The following is a 17338-nucleotide window of genomic DNA, read 5'->3' as shown; positions in this document are numbered from 1 at the left end:
CTCATGTAGGGCTAGGGCTGCTCAGAAAAGGTCACTTTGAGTTTCAGATACAAGGTTTTGTGTGATGAATTCTCAGCACAAATACCACAGTGGTCCCATTGTACAACCTTTTTGAGGTTGTTCTGCTTCTAGTATGGTGGAGAGGGACACAAATTCACTGCCTTAGACAGCTGGGTTGCCCCCTCCATCTCTGAACTGTCAATCTGAGGATTTTCCTTCAGTGTCAGACACTGTGGCCTGTTATACTCTTACATCAAGTCTTGGGGGAACATTCACCACCTCCCCTCTGGCGAGAAGGATAAAATACATGTAGTGCTGAAATGTTCTTCAAGAAATATTGGAGTGGAAACAAGGATCCCAGCCGTGTGAGCCTAGACTTGCTTCCTCTCTCACACATCTCCCCTCCTACTTCTGGGGAAAAGGGCTGCCAGAAGGGGTTGGGGGAAAAGCTGACAGAGGAGGCTATATACTCCACACTGACTTCATGAACTAGGCCCAATGGGGAGACACGCAGCATAGTTATTTCCATCATAGTGCACGGCAGAGGGAGTCCAGGATGGGTCATTGCTAAGGGGAGAGCTCTGGGCTTGGAGCCGATAACACCTGCTGGCCTACTAGCTCTCCAGATGGCCATGAAGATCTGCAGGATATGCATTTGGGGCAAGTCCCTTTACTTCCCTGGATGGAAGATGCTTATCTATAAAATGAGAATAGACCAGTTGTTCTTAACCTTCCTTGGGTCACAGATTCCTTACGAATCTCATGAATGTGAAGGACCCTTCTCCTAGAGAAGACTATAAATTTGGGATTTATGTATGTGTTCCACCTAATTATGGTGATGACACACTCTGGAATCTATCCATGAACTCCAAATTAAGAAACATCTGCACTAGACGCCAGCTCTGTGATCCCACATAAATTCTGCAGACTGTCTCATGTGTCACAATCACAGATGTTTGAGCGAGGAAAGGGCCCTTTGTACTTGACATCTCCCACTTTCACATCTGCAGGTGAGGATCTGAAACCCAGAGACTAACTTGCTTACTCCAGGTCCCATGGGTAGCTCAGCACCAGAACCAAGGCCACCTGTGCCCTTTCCTCACTACACGATGTTGTATGTGACAGTGTGTTTCAGTTTTTTTACATGGATGAAAATTTTACATAAAATGTTTCCCTCTGATTATAAAAGTAATGAAAATATAACAGAAAAAAACCTGGAAAGATAGCATTCTAACATTTTAGTAGCGGCCTCTGGGTGGTTCCAAACTTTTTTTTGGATACTTTTTGTTTAATAAGTTGTTTTTTCTTTCTTTTTTTTAAAGAAAGTTTTGTATTAAAGAAACAAAGGAGTTATGATTGGGTTTTCTGCACAGGTAGGCTATAGCATAAAAACTGTAAAGGGTTATTTTCCTTCCTTGCTGCATCTTCTTCCTCTGTCCACCAGCTCTTCTGATAGAAGGTAAAACTTAAAAAATGAGGTAGAATATCCACATGTTCCTTAATGTTACTGACAATTACTCAGCAGAAGCTAACTACACAGGGTGGGAGGTGGAGTGGGGAGAGAAATTTGCCCGCAAGTTGCAAGATGTGTTGTTTAGAATTGGGCTGGCAGACCGCTCCCTCACCACCTGAAGGCTGAGCTGAGATGAGTTAAGTTCCCATTACAAGGAGTAGACATTCCCTGTGAATTTCAGTTCAGCAGCTCTCCTTGTCCCACCTTATCAATAATCAAGAGCTGACTCAACCTCCCTTCTTTTTTCTTTGGTGAGGAAGACTGGCCCCGAGCTAACATCTATTGCCAATCTTCCTCTTTTTGCTTGAGGAAGATTGTCCCTAATCTAACATCTGTGGCAATCTTCCTCTATTTTGTATGTGAGATGCTTCCATAGCATGACTTGATGAGCAGTATGTAGGTCCACGTCTGGGATCCGAAGCCGTGAAGCCCAGGCCACTGAAGCAGAGCACACAAACTTAACCACTATGCCACCGGGCCAGCCCCTTGACCTCCCTTCTTTTCAAGTTTCACCCCCACGTTCTGGCAGACTTGGTGATATCCCTGCAAATTAAAAAGCTAGAGACTTTGTGAACAATGCTACAAGAATTATGCAGGAACCTACGTAGTGTCAAGGCAAGCATTAAAAAATAAGAAGTATAGAGGTCCTTCTGGGTAATTTTTAAAAGGAGTGACAGTGGGTTTAAATCCTGGAAAGAAAATTTACCAAAGCAACCATAATTGTCAAATATCTATAATAGGGGAACTACATTTATACTATTTTGGGGAATCTCTTTACTTACATCTTGGTTTCTGAAATGGCCTCTAACTTGAGTCAGAGGTCCACACATATGAACTCTGAAGTACCATTAAAAGATGTTTCACTAACCAAAGGGAAAGAAAACATATGACGTTTGGAATCTGTGCTAGTCTCTTCCCCAACACATTTTTCTTTTCATGCTCAGGAACAAGATCCTGATTTTTCAGCTGGTCATATTACTGCTCAGCTAAGTCATGCCAGTTCCCAGCCTCCTTTGCAGTTGGAGCTAGGTGTAGTCATGTGACAAAGTTCTGTCCATGAGACGTAAGCAGAAATATTATGTGGGAGTTCTGGGAAAATCTTTTTGAGAGAGGTCACACTCTTCTTCTCTTTCTCCATCCTTGCTGCTTGGAACACTAATGTGATGGATGGAGCTCCAGCAGTCATCTTGCTTCATAAAGAAGTCCACACTCCAGGGAGCCAAAAGGTGCTTTAGTCCCTAACAACTTTGTAGAGCCACCCTAAGAGCTTTGGACTGCTAATTCCAGACTTCTGTAACAGAACAGCAAGAAACAGACCTCTGTTGGACAGACCACTGTTACACTGAGGTACTCTGGCAAATGAAGCTGATCTAATCCTAAATTATAAAGAATCAGATAAAAGTGGGTACAAATCGCATTTATGCCACTTGTTGGTGGGTTGTCTTTGGACAGTTTATTTAATCGTTTTGTTCTAGGGCTGTTGTAAAGACAAAATAAGACCATTTCCATAAATTGACCAGCACAGTGTCTGGAACCAGGTAAACACTCAACAAATGTGCATTTCTCCTTTCCCAGCCAAGTTCTAAGCCACCAACCTTCTCAGACAAAGCACCATCAAAGGAAGGGAGAGGGACATTCAGATGAGTAAGTAACACAGTCCTGTTTTGGAGCAGCTTACTTTCTCATGGGTATCGGCACAGGACTGAGAAACCATAGCTGCTTTGCTGGATTCTGCTGAAGTCCTAAGGCTTCTTTTAAGGAGCTGACTGCCAAAGCTCTTAGTTCTCTGTGAAATTTAACCTGAGGCCTGAGCAAAGCTGAGATGGGACCTTGACACTTCCTATACACATCTGGGTCTAGTGCATGAAGGAGATACATATGTACATGCCTCGTATTTCTGGAGATAAAAGGCACTCATTCCCTAGGCTCTTCCAAGCCCTGCTTCACATTCATTTTACAGTGTTTCCAAACAAAACTAAACCACCTGGAAATCTGGCTGCAAGATAACTGTCAAAATGGTTGTTATTTTTTGATGAAACATTACTTGACTAATATTTCACAGTTCAACTTGCTCTAATGACAGGCTCTCTTAGCCTCTGACAGATAAGGTGTACAGCCGCCCGGGGCCTAGGTGAGAAGCGAGCAGTGCATTGGAGACGGCCTCTCCCCGTGGTTCCTCCTGGGCTAAGTGGACAGATGTCTCTCCTGTTACACATTAGCTGTGAGACAAAGGGCTTTGCATTTCTGAAGACGCCCTTTTAATCTAGAAGCCCAATGACTGACGAGCCCCTAGGAACATCACGGTGTACTTACAGTTGTAAGGTGCTTCTCTATCTTGCTACAGCTGGCAATAAAAACAACCAACACATGTCTGCACTCTCCCGTCATCCCATTGATGTTCGCCATCACACCACAGCTCTGTGGCCTACAGGGAAGCTGTGATTCCCAGTTTGCTCGGGGACAAGTACTTTTCCCAAGGACCATGGTTGGTGAGGGAGATCCGGGATCTGAATCTAGGTTGTCAAACTCTAACTCCACTATTTTACTCATCTTTCTGGGACTTTAGTCTGCTCTTTAACAGCATTGTCTTCCACAAGACCAAACACTTTCACAGCCACACCTGAGACAGAGGAATGAGTTCATCCTTAGAGTCTCCATCCAGACACAGGTACCACAGGGCGCTGATGCAATGGCTGAGCTGGCCTTCCCTGCTTGGTTGGCAGGTAAGCTCATCCAGGACAAACTGTGCTTGTTCTCTTTCTCCTTTACTTGGTCTGGATCCCTGGGGTGCTCCTGTAAGTTGTGCCATTCCCTGCCAGGGTACCTCTATTTCCTTCCCACTAAGAGGTGATGGGAATTACCATCCTATCTTTCTAACTGAGCCACTTGTCCTCCAGACACAAGGTCTACACAGTTTTTGCTTATGCTTGGGTGACGACAATGGTGAACTGTTCTTTCATGTCATGAACTGTTCTCTTCATTAAAGAAGAAGAAACGAGCGCAACTAAACTTTACTGAGCCCATACTCTTGGCAGGTTCTGCACCACGTGCTTTCTGCGCTGTACCTAACTCAGTCAGCTGCAGAGTCCCGCAGAAGACAGGAGTGTCAAAACCCCAATGCCAGCCTCTGGGAATACTTTGAGAATTCCAGGCAACTCGACAGTAATAATAGGAGTCATAATATTAACAGTTACCGCTTGCTGAATGTTTAATGGGTACCAGGTGCGTGGGCTAAGCACACTTCCTGCAGTATCTCATTTAATCCTCACCACAACGCTGTGAGACAGCTGTTATTACTTCCTTCTGACAAATGAGGAAACCAAGGCACAGAGGAGGAACAGGAAATCAGCCCGAGGGCAGAAAACTAAGAAAGAGCAGAAGAGATGATACCACACAGACACTCTATGTCCTCATCTTCTCTGCCATGTCCCTTGCTGGCACTTCCATCTCAATATGCCCCTGTTCTCCCTTACTTGTGGGATGCACATACGTGCGTGCATGTGTGTATGCTTGTGCACGTATGTGGCGAGAGGGGGAATGTGGGGTGGGAGGTCAGACACGTGCCTTGACAGAGGCAGGGACTTGGGGAGAAGCAGGGTCACAATCTCCATGAATGGGGGGAACAGGGGGAGGTGGCAGGGCACGCCCTCTAGTAGCAGCGATGAAGCTTGGGGCTGGTGGGCAGCGCACCTCGGTGTGAACTTGAGGGACTCTCACTTCCTGTGCTTTTTCATCCTCTTCAGAAGGGTGAGTACCTGACGGCCCCACCCTGAGTTCTGTGCTTGAGGTTTTCCATACTTTACTTGCCCACTGGTCCCAGAAAGGATCTGCCGAGGCTTCCCTATATACAGAACATACAAAGAAGCTTCCCTATATACAGAACAAATCAGCAAGATCTTTCCCCTAGAAATTGAAAGAGCACTCAGAATCGCACATCATCTTACCACCGGCGAGGGAATTCAAGAATGTCTAGTCCAATTCCCTCGTTGTAAAGACACAAAACAGACCCAGAGAAACAAGGCTCATCAAATTCCGAATTCCTCCTTCCCCGTCCAGAGGCTTCCTACTCTCCCACATGGCAATCCAGGAGCTGGTGAATAACGTGTGCACCTCAGCCCTGTCCTTGGACATCTGCACACAAGAAGGCAGCCTCATTCAGCTGCCTCCCCAAGACTGCCCACACTCAGGCTCTAATTCAGACACATCCAGAACAAAATCCCTGGCAAAAGGGTAGCGTTCCCTGCCAGATGGACACAATCGGGCCTGTGTTGTGGCTTCCAGGACTGGAACATTCCTGTTACTGCTAGAATTCCAGCTAGGGGCACCTGCTGTGCAGTATTTCAAGAAAGGCTGTTCATAGCCTTGAAACTTAAAACTCATTAAATATCATCTACAAGATTGCCCACTGCATGCAGATCACCTCTGCTGCCCCAGATCAACCCAGAAAGCGAAGCTTTTTGTCTCTCATTTTGCCTGATGATTTCATTGAGAGGTCAGTGGCCCCTGACTTACTTCTTAAGCCTCCGTTGAAATTCAGTTGTTGAAAACAGCATTCTAAGGCCCTTAAACACGGTAGCACCAGAATACCATCCACACAAGAAAACTGACGCCATGCAAGGGTGCCTGACCACAAAGCAGGGCCCAGGGACTAACCGTGAAGGCAGCCACACCGTCAGCCCTAGCACCCACCTTAAGCAACCCTTTCCTTGCCTCAAATAAATGGCTGGGGAGATGGCTCTCAAGGAGAGGAGGTGTCTGAGACTGACTATTCCAGCTTTGAAGATGACCCTTAATCCCACCCTATCTGCAAACATACGCTCCTTAAAAATGAGTCACATAATTTTTACTAGAAATAACATCAGCTAACATGTGGGTGCTTACTATGTGCTAGCTGCTATATTAAGCATGTAACATGCATTTTCTCTATAATCCTTCACATAGCGTTATGAAATAGGTACTGTTGTTAAACTCAGTTTGAAGAGGTAGGAATTGAGGCTGAGAAGTTCAGTAGGCTGTCACACTAGTAAGTGGCAGAGCTTGAATGAAAGCCCACGTCTGTCTAACCCCAGAGCCTGGTTCCTAAACACCAGGCCTCATGCTCTGCAATAGAATATCACAGCACTTCTGAGATCCTCACAGATACCCACGGAACTGCTGAGAAGATAAGGTCTCAGGCAGAGTGTACTTTTATAAAAGAGGGAAACAGAATTGCTAAATTAGCTTGGGGGAACAGGTATTAATTCTTTAAAACTTTCAACATGTTGAGAAACAGAAATCCATTCAGCTGACATCAGACCCAGGAAGTTATCAGAGAAAAATTAATCTGTAGCTATTTCCATACCTTATGAAGGAATGTTAAAGAGGAAAATATTGCAGTGGAGGTGAAAAAGCCCTTAATTATGCTAATCAAACAGTACAGAGGAGGAAAGGTTATTTTAACTGACAGATCTTTAAAAAGAAAAAATCTAAACAGTAGACTATTACATACATTTTTAAAAAATTTAATATAAAATTATAATAGTTGCTAGTAAAAATAAGTCAGTATTTCCCACTAACAGATAAATTTTTACTTTTTGTAGTGTTATTTTATTTTCAAAGGAAATCAAAATTAGACGTGTATACAGACATTTGGAAAGAAACACAGATAAAATAAAGACATCGCAATAAACTGGAGCACCTACTTAAATTTCAAGGTGGGCTGCATCCTAATGACACATCACGAAGGAGATGAAGATGCGACAATTAAATCCTGCTAATCAGAGGACATGCTATTTCAGCGTGCGCTAAATACTGATGGGATTCCTGAGGCAGAAACTCCCAGAGAATTACGTGAACAGGAGTAAAAGAGCTTCCTGACAAGGCCTGCATTGCTCATAAATTTTTATATTGATCCACTTTAGCAGGTATCGAATTCCCCATTCCAGAGAAACCAAGTACCTTTAATGGTGAAACAGTCAATAAACTCCGCAGAGCAGGGAAGGCCAATGTATTTTTGCAGCCATAGTTGCAGTGCTTTGGAAGGACCTTAGTTTTTACTGGATTGAGGACAATGTTTTTCCTTTGGGAAAAAAACTGAAGATTTAGATTTGAGCATTTGTGTGTTCACATATACAGATACACATTTATACACATATACATGTAGTAACACACACTTACATACATAGGGACTTTACGTGTTTACAAAACACAAGCTTCCACACTTTTCATTAAAGTACAAGAGACAGCCAAGATGTAGACTATTGAAATATTCAATACAATCATTTTTAAATGCATTCCCAACTTTCAAAAGATACCTTAAAATGCACTATTTCATTTAAAGAAAATCACTTTAAATTGCTTGATGCCATCAACAAGCTCCCAGTTCAGTGAAGGCACAGTGAAGCCCTGACTTCTCCCTCACAGTGGGGCTGCTGACTGGTGGGCCACTTACCACTGCCTGGTACCCCTAATCCAAAGCCCCAGAAAGGGAAGGAGAGAAGCGTTTCAAATCTGCTCAGTGTTCCCTCCGTCGGGGCCCTGCTGATTGCTTCAGGGAACAGGGTGTTTAAATAGAACAAAAGGTCTGAATCATCTCTCCCTTCCAAATCACTTAACCCAGCCAATACTAGTCCCAGCCAGGATCATCTTGTTCCCAGGAAAGGAGGAAAATGGGAGAGGGAGTAGAGGCAGAGAAAATGATGGGGAAAAACAGTTAAGCGATTAAAGACACAGGCTTTATTACAGAACAAAAACAAATAAAACCCCCAGACCTGAGTAGCAGTTCAGCTTTGGTTAAGTTGTTAAAATTTTCCAAGCCTCAGTTTATACATTCTGTAAAATGGGAACGATACCCAACCATATAGAGCTGTGAAGATTAAATAACATACTGCAGGTAAATAACCACAACGCTTCCTGGTAGAATGTTAGCCACAATGACCATTATCATCTTAATTATCGTGATCATCAGGTCACGCTTTGCGCTTGCTAAAAAGTGTGAAGATAAAACTGGGTCTTGAAAGCAGTGATGGGTTACTTTCCTATCTCCTGTTTACACAGACCCTGATTAAGCAATCAGAATGACTCATCACACTGAGGCCCAGATCACATTAATCACAGTAATGTACACTTTGCCTTTCAACATGTGCAACTGAATCAGCTACTCCCTGCACCTTAGCTGGGCCTGCAGGTTAACAGGCAAACACATTAATCCTGAACAGCCTAGAAACTGCAGCAGCCTCATGCCCTGTCTGTCTCCTCCCCGCCCCCCCCCCCCCCCCCCCACCAGACTCTTCACATCACAAGGTAAGAGAGGGACGATCAACAACCAAGTGGGACATATACAGTGACCCCAAAATGAATTTCCATAAGAACGTATCTGAGTAGTAAAAAGAATTTACTATAAGCAAAGATATGCACAAAGATCTGTTCTTGATAGCAAAAGCCAAAAAAGAATAGTTGAATAAATTGCCCAATACACATAATACATTATGTTGTTAACAAAATAGGGAAATACGTACCTAACAATTAACATGGTAATCCTCATTCTCTCAATTCTTTCGGGTTGCTTTCCACCTGTACCCACCAACCACGTGGAACAAGTTTTCCTTTTCCCCTACCGCTTCTCTATCCTTTTATTCCTCTTTATTTTTCGCAATACTTACTACTACCTGACAAATATCATATAGGTTTTTTGGTTGACTGATTCCTCCATGAGACTATGAGTTCCAAGAAGACAGACATGTCAAGAAACTGGGGAAACAGCCAAAGAACAAAACGAACTGTGCCTGGCACATAGAACCTCAGACAATACTTGTTGAATAGATAAAATTAGAAAATTCAGTCAAAAGAACTTAGATGATCCTTACCCCCACCACCTAGAGATTCTATCATTCACAAATATCTGTCATTTTTCTACATGTAAATGTACTTAAAATAGCTTATGTGAAACAATGTTTAATATAGTATTCTCTGCTGTACTTCAAACTCTCCAAATAATCCACTGTATCATTAACACCCTCTTAAAGTCATCCTACCACCAGAACGATCCTCCAACCCCCAGTGGCCCCTCCAGGATGTCAACGTTCCTTTTGATAAGTGCTGCCTAGGACAAGACGAATTCCAGCCAGCACATTTCCTATATGCCAGTGACCATGCTAATTGCCTCACACGGGTTTTCACTGAATTCTCACTCAACAAGAAAAGCACTATTATTACAGCTAAAGAAACTGAGACACTGAGCTTTTCTAGTATTTGAAACCCAAAACTCTCAAGCTGACCTATCCCCCTCACCATTACTGCATCTCATTTACCATGGTTCCAGCGTCACGCTTTCTTCAGACTGCACAATCTGGCTTGGGCCAAGGGAGAGAATCTGAAGAGTCAAGATTGCAGACGTGGGTGGCGCTCAGCACCGGATGGTTCACAGCAGTGCTGTACAGGCTAGAAAAGCCACTGGTACCAGAAGGGAGTTTCGGTGAGATCCCGTGTCCTGGCTTTGACGATGCGTGGCGCTGGAGGGAAGAAGCTACGGTGCAGGTGAAGGGTAGGGTGAACTCTGTGGCCAAAGTAACCCATAAAGACGCCATTTCTGCAGCTGAGCCATTAACCCAGCAAAGCAGGTGTGTGCCCCACCCAAGCTGCCAGCACTAGCCTGGCCAGGGCCTGGCGAGTGTTTCACAATTCCTTGCCAAATCACCAAGATGTGAGAACTGCAGATGAGAGCTGTAACACAATGCAAGTGAGCCACAAACGAGAATGATACACTGTCATTTGAGTCCAGCTTGACAGTATTCCGGCCCCTTTCTTGTAAGGAGCCGCTTGCCCCTCAAGGGCACCCTACCCTTCCACTTTGCCTCTAGAAACCACAACACAATAGTAATTCAGACAGGTACCTAACAATTCAGCATTATTTTAATAAACATAGCCTCCTTTTCTTCTCTTACACCTACAAGGAACAGATTTCATCACATATGCCTTGACAACTTTCTTATAGATTGATTTAGCCCCCTTTCCTGTCCCCTTCATTTCACGGGCTAACTCTGAAATTAATAAAGTACATGGCGGGTTGTGGATTGCAGAGAGGGGAGCTAAGGACAATGTCAGGTCTCCTACATCGGTGCTCATCTCCACCCTTCTGCTGTCATGGGGCTTCTGTAACAACCCTGGAAGAGAAGCAGCAGAAAGGATAAAGAGGAGGCCACACCCACGGGCTGATGAAAGAAACTTTCCTTTGGGCACAGGTATTGTCAGTTGTTTCTAGCTTTCTTTAAGTGGAAGGAGCCCCTAGTCGGGAGGCACCATCTTCTAGACTATTATGTATGGCTCCCAACACACCGATGCAGAGTTCTGGACCCAGATGAATGATGGTGACAGAGGGACAGTTTGGTTGCTCAGGGACGTGGGGAGCTTTTGGGTAATCACAAATAGCAATAAGGTGTTCTTTCATCACACATTTTTGGATATGGAATTGCTTTCTTCCCATTACATAGGTTCATTTGCAAACTACATTCCTCCTGTGCGTTATAAAGGGGGGGGGGGGTGCTGCATATTTCCCCAAGCCCATGAAGTCCAACCTAATCCTTCATTCACTCCTTAGGAAAAGAGGTGACATCTACTCCTGGAGTTTCTTGCAATGTCTACACCCTCTCTGAACACCCCTTTCCTCTTACCTCCTTGTAGACATAACACTAGAATGCAAACACAAATCCCCTAAAGCTGCCTTATTTTGTTTCCTGAAAGCAGAAGGGCAGTGAGCAGAAAAACTAAGATTCCAAGGCTGTTTAGGAAGGAAACATTCCCAACCTAGATAAAAATGTCAAAGGAAAGCCTAAATCTAGCAGCAGCTAGAAATACTGGAGCTCCAACAATACAAAAATCAAAATTTACCCAAACTATTAAAGCTCAGGTTCACTGCTAAAGAAGTTGACACTGTCAATCATCAGGCACAGGAGTAAATACAGGAGTGGGAAAAACGGTGAGCCAGCTGCCTGATATTCAGATGCAGTCTCCTTAGAGGCCTGAGTGAGGTGCCCTGTGAGGTCAAAATTCTGCAATGCCAATTATGAAAGTGTTGGTGATACAGTTTAAGTGCAAACCCCATTCTGAGATGGATAAATAGGATAGTAAGATCCAAAGACTCTGTGAGACAGTCTTCCCATTGATCTCAATCCAGGGCATCACTTATGAAAAATATTGAGCTTAGTTCTGGGCTCGCTGAAAATATAACAAATGTGAAATGGGATTATTTAGCTCTGAGTCAAGAAGGATGAAGGCAAATTAGCACGAACTGACAGGCATCCGATGAGCCCTCACACTGAGGGTGGTCACCAGCGGGCCCAGCCTGAAATAATGGGTTTACATTTTGGCATGAGCATTCAGGTTTGCTCTCAGTCTCTCCTGAGAGGGAAGCTTGTTATGTCTTAGAAGGTACAGCCAGGGTTATGGAATTCTTCTCAACAACGTTTTGAGACGAGAGTGAGTCTCATCTCTTTGAGCTAATGTGGGTGCAGTCCTGCCTGGGCGTTTAGTCTACAGCCTCTCGAAATTCATTCCAGTCTGATGATTCTCTCATTTTACAGCAATAGATGCGCTGGGGCAAAAAAAAGGTGAGTCAACACACAGAGCAATTATGGAGGGCATTTCTCTCCATGTGCAAAGAAAAACAGAGGTTATTTCAAGGGAAGCATGGGCACCTCAAACTAAGCTTTTGTTTGTGTTCCTGGTTTTCAAAAATCTTGGCAACTGTGATTCCCAACAGAGCAACGTTTACAGGAGCACAGGCCTGTGTATTTCGTTCCCTGCTGCGCTGTGGCCCGAGGGCTGTGGCATTTACACACCTGCAGGGCTGAGGGTGACCCAGAAAATGTCGGCACTAGAACTGGATATTTATTTAAAGTGATTGATATATAAAAGAATAGCTAACCCTCCCTCCAAATAACAGGCTAGAGTCAAAAACGTAGAGAACCACCACCTTCCCTTTGCGATGGAACAGATCTAAACTCCTGTTAGACTTTTACAACAGTCCTTCCTGGGGCAGAGAAACCTGATCGACAACTATCAACTTCCCTTTTCAGTTGCCATCTTAAAAGAAACCAAAGTTATTCACAAATTGCCTACTGCCTCAAGATGGTAAAAATTAAAAATTTAACCCACCTCATTCCAGATACTACATTCTTTTGGGCAAGAGACTTACGTTCACAAACAAAAACTGGGAACATATCAAATCCATTTCCAGGGAAAATACAGAGCCTGAGAATATCCCTGTAAAGCAACGAGGTTTAGTTGACTTTTCTTTAGTCATTTCACACACCTAATGTGATATGAAACTGTGGGCATGCCACAACAAGCCTATTTGCAGCTTATACACTCTTCAGGCTCACATCAACATGGCAACTGGAGAGCCTTAAGGAATTGATACTAACATGCGGAGTGTTAAAATTTTGCTGAAAATGTGCTCTTTTTTCCTAATAGATTCCAGATGTTGAGTACCCTCATATCCATTTAGACCAGTGCTTTACATGATCTGTTCTTCGAAATCTTTTGAAAAAAATATACTTGCATTTCTTTCTCACACTGTATTGTATGGACAAAAACGCAGTTATTCACATACTTTTAAAAAAACTTAAAAAGATTAAGCATCCCCTTTAAGTTAAATGATTTCCACAGAAAAACATTAATAGGGTATACAGAATGATAAATCTATGCTATGAAAGATGATAATATAAAGCAGACTTCGCCTATGGTGAGTTCAAATTCCAGAATATACCATGTGCACAAAAATCTTGTGGTTTATGGAATTCTGAATCTCCAAGTTTGAATAGTGGGCGCAGACCAGAGCAACCCATGGTTTTCTGCTGTGTCGATGTTTTTTTACTGAGCCCTCCTTGTGGGTGGGGTTGGGGGAGAAAAAGGCAAACAAATTGGAAGTGGGGAGGGGAGAGCAGGGCAGGGGCAAAAGGCCAGGCAAGGTGAATCCCACGTACTGCATTTTACCCCTTAAAGTCTGTAAAGCGAAGAGCTCCTGAACTCGGGCTAGTCCAGGAACAACAGTTTCGGAAGGCTTCAGCCCCCAGAACCAGCTCTCCGGCAGGCATCCAACAGAAGCAATCAATCCATGTAAAGATTGTGTTGGCTAAGCAGACAGAGCTGTCAAACAAGCCCCCTTTGCCTCTCCCTCCCCAGTTCCCCACCCCAGAGCATCCCCAGTCCCCCCACCATAGAAATCTGGGGATTGCCACTGCCCCAGGTGCCTGTCCTCTGCCCTGGGGAGAAGGGAAGAGGAGACAGTGATTTGCATCTCTCTTGCTGTTTTGTGGCTAAGAAGGGAAAAGGAAAGGAGGAGTCACTCCAAAAGACAGGGGGAAGGGGAAACAGAACAGATATGCCATTAATTCTGAAGGAAACCAAGAAACCCAGAAAGACAAAGGAAAATAAGGAGAAGATAATTACGAAATAGCATTACAGATTTAAAAAAAAAAGGGTCCTTTGAACGACTTCTTCTTTCAGGACCACTCCTGCACTTAAATGTGTCAAAGCCTGCATCTTGCATCATCTCTAGTAACGCCACCCCCACACCCTCCCAGCCAAGCATACCGAGGAGCATTCATGCTTAGATAATTGCGTGGAGTTGAGCTGTGGACTGAGAAACAGCTTGAGGTTGTTCTCACAAAAGAATTCTCTCATTCAGACTCCGTCAAACTGCTCAGGTGCAGAGCCAAGGGGGTTAATGTCCAAGTTCAGAAACTCTGTGCAGGTCACATTCTGGCCACGGGGAGACATAAGGGTGGGTTTCTTAAAATGCATCGACTTGCCCTCTTTCCCGTGACAGGTCACCTCTTGAACTGCTGTGGGATGACCTGGGAGAAAAATAGAAAGCTCTGCAGCCAGGCACTCCTGTGTGAGTGTAGGGAACAATCAGAGGGCTGTCTGGAAAACAAAATGCCTCATTTCTTTAATGGCAGCTATTCAGGCAGCAAGAGGCAATTCAGGGACTGGCCAGCAAAGTGCACTGCTTGGGAGATGGGCATAAATGATACGTTTCTATTCTGCTCCAGCATTTATGCATTGCCCAACTTCACTTTGGTTAAATAAAGTACTTTCTTCTGGGGATGGCAAGTACATGACACCTCAGCTATAGCTACTACACATATCGCAACTCCAATGTAAAAGTCTTAGGATTTTTGTTTGTCTGTTTGTTTCTTTATGGTGAGGAAGATTTGCCCTGAGCTACCATCTGCGCCAATCTTACCCTACTTTGCATGTGGGATGTCTCTACAGCATGGCTGGTGAGTGGAGCATGTGCACACCTGGGATCCAAACCTGTGAACCTGAGCCACCAAAGCGGAGCATGCAGGACTTTACCCACTTGGCCACGGTGCTGGCCCCCAAAAAAGTCTTAGAGTTTTTAATAAGATAAACAAATGAGTATTATTATTTCCTTTTGAAAGGACAAGATCACTGGCAGGTCTAGTCTTCATGGAAATAAGTAATTAATGTGGTGTCTAAATTTAATTTTTTCTTTCTTTACAGCAACTACTTCTTTTAAACAGGGACAAACGGAGCCATACAGTGTATTTGGTTCCATTACTTCTTTCACCTTTTTCTCCTTTCCCTCAATGGACTTTATTTCTACTCCATGGCAGAAACATCCTTCTCTTGTAGAATTGGGCAGTATACCATTTTCCTACCTTAGGCAGGAAGCTACATTTCTGCAAATTTCTCATAAACCAGAACCGCACAAATGGTGGGAAGCTCGGGGGCTTTTTTTGTGTGTCTGTAATGAAAGTACCTGAAGGCCCAGCTTCTGTCTATCCCCACCCACTCCTGTTTCCCTATATGTTCTGTGGAAGCTAATTCCTACCCTACCCATCTCCCAGGGGTACTGGGGAGAGGGGGAAACGTTAATGCTTGTTGTATGTTACAAGCACTATAAAAATGTTAGTTATAATAGATGATACAGCTCAAGGTGGTATTTACTGACTTTTATACGTAACTCCCTCTACTTGGGTCCTTAAAATTCATCTCTAACACACTTTATCAGGTTTACCTCTGTTTATAAAGTTTGGCAAGAATTCGTGTTACGGACTGTAGCCTCTTTGCTAATGGAGTCAGTCAGTAGTTACAGTCTAAGTAAGCACCTCTGACGTGTTCCTTTCACACAAAAGAGCACTGATCCTTAAGGACAAGACTTGAAACTTGAGGGTCGGGATTCAGATATTGCCAAATCACTCTCAGTATCTTTACACTAACAAGAGTCCCCTAAAGTAAAGGGTGAGTGTTTGGCTCCCAAACCTGGGATTTCTGCATCCTGAACTGAGACTTCGCTGAAGTGCTGGGTATGAGTGGCCCTAAAGCTCTGGCTTCAGATACGCTGGGTACTCTCATGAACCATTTCTGTTTTGCAGGGGCATTTGGCCATGACCTCACTGAATCACAGACAGGGAGTTCCTGGAAGTTCACTCAGATACCTGCCTTCAGCACAAAACATCTAATCACAACTGGGAACGTCCACAAGGAAGTTCCTGAGACAGATTCAGCAGAGCATACCCACAGCATGGACAAGATAACTTCCCATCAGACAGGGAGCCATATTCTTGACTCCACAGACTGGAGGAGGAAGCACAAAAAAGAGAGCTGTTTCATCATTCTGGTACTGATTAGCCTGCATTTCTGCCCCAAAATGTATTAAGCTTCAGTATGGCAATTAGCTGACGAGGGCAAAAATGCACAGACAAGCAGAAGGTGGAAACCCCCTTAACCCAGAAAATGTAATTGGTGGCTCTGTGTCCATATCATTTCACAGTGGTTACTGGGCAGCCTCCAAGAAAAGAAGCAGCTATGGCAAAGGAATTCTCCAGAAATTGTGAGGTTTCAAGGCACAGAGAGCTTCAGAGATATCTGCCTATCACACCAGGAAGTCCTGGAACTCAGCAGTAACTGACACTGTTGCAGGAAGCCCCACCTAAGGAAGGCTCTCCCTTCCCTGCCCTCAGGGTCCATCTACCATCAGCTGGAATTTCTGACCTAGAAAAAGTAAAATGGAAAGCTATCCAAATGCTAGCTGACTGACTTCAGGCACTGTGGGTGTTTTGGGAAAAAAAAGGAATTATTATTTAGGGAAAGGATTCTGTATGAGAACACTAGGACACTTTTCTCCACTCAAAGAGTGGAAGACGACAGACACATACCAGTGGAGAGTTCACAGCAAATGAGCACAATTCAGCTCAAACAATCCAGATATCTGACTTCATACTGATGACCAAATTCCACTTAAGAATGAGACAGCACTCAGAGCTGATTGGCACAGCTGCTGTCCATGTGACCAAAAACAACACAAGCAAGCATCTCAGGCATCAAAATCACCTCTCTAAAGTGATTGAACAGCCCAGGTAAGGTTTCAGAAGTTGTTAAAGCTACTGAGCCTCTTTATCAATTCATTTAGATACAGAAAAAGCTTCATTTTCCTTTCACACTATATGTGGTCAGCTATTGCCTACAGCTTCACAGCTGAGAAATCTTTACTTTCCATGGACATCTCTTTCCCTTCTAAGTAACCTTGTTTGAATAAAAAGGGGTAGGGTTGGAAAATATAAGATTTTGCTCTTTCCAGACACCTTTTAAACATTGATAAAACCCAGAACAAACCAGGCTACAAGAAAGAAGACCCCATCTATAGCCATCTGTCCATCTTAACATAATTACCTATGTGCTGGATGCACCATAATTTAACCAGCAACCAATTACTGGATGTGTAACCAATTTTCCTTGTTGTACAATGCTGCAATGAAGAACATTAGGACAAGTTCCTGGAAATGAAATTATTTGGCCAAAGCTTCTAAGTGTGAGATT

General features: G+C 43.8%; 1 protein-coding gene across 5 annotated transcripts in view; it reads right to left on the bottom strand.

Moving 5' to 3' along the window:
• Positions 1–17338, bottom strand: part of MCC (MCC regulator of WNT signaling pathway) — a 411658-nt gene that overhangs the window by 113001 nt on the left and 281319 nt on the right. Inside the window, exon 1 of one of the 5 annotated variants that reach the window (XM_046665745.1) lies at positions 9802–10083. The exons of the other annotated variants lie outside the window; for them this stretch is intronic. Within the exon in view, the coding sequence (XP_046521701.1) occupies positions 9802–9804 (3 nt within the window). The 5' untranslated portion in view covers positions 9805–10083. Of the gene's footprint in view, positions 1–9801; positions 10084–17338 lie in introns of those variants that run through there. 5 annotated transcript variants of the gene reach the window in all.

The sequence above is a fragment of the Equus quagga genome, chromosome 7, assembly GCF_021613505.1.
Source record: "Equus quagga isolate Etosha38 chromosome 7, UCLA_HA_Equagga_1.0, whole genome shotgun sequence".
Classification (NCBI taxonomy): domain Eukaryota; kingdom Metazoa; phylum Chordata; class Mammalia; order Perissodactyla; family Equidae; genus Equus; species Equus quagga.
Note: the sequence above shows the minus strand (reverse complement) of the source record. Positions and strands in the feature narration are given on the sequence as shown.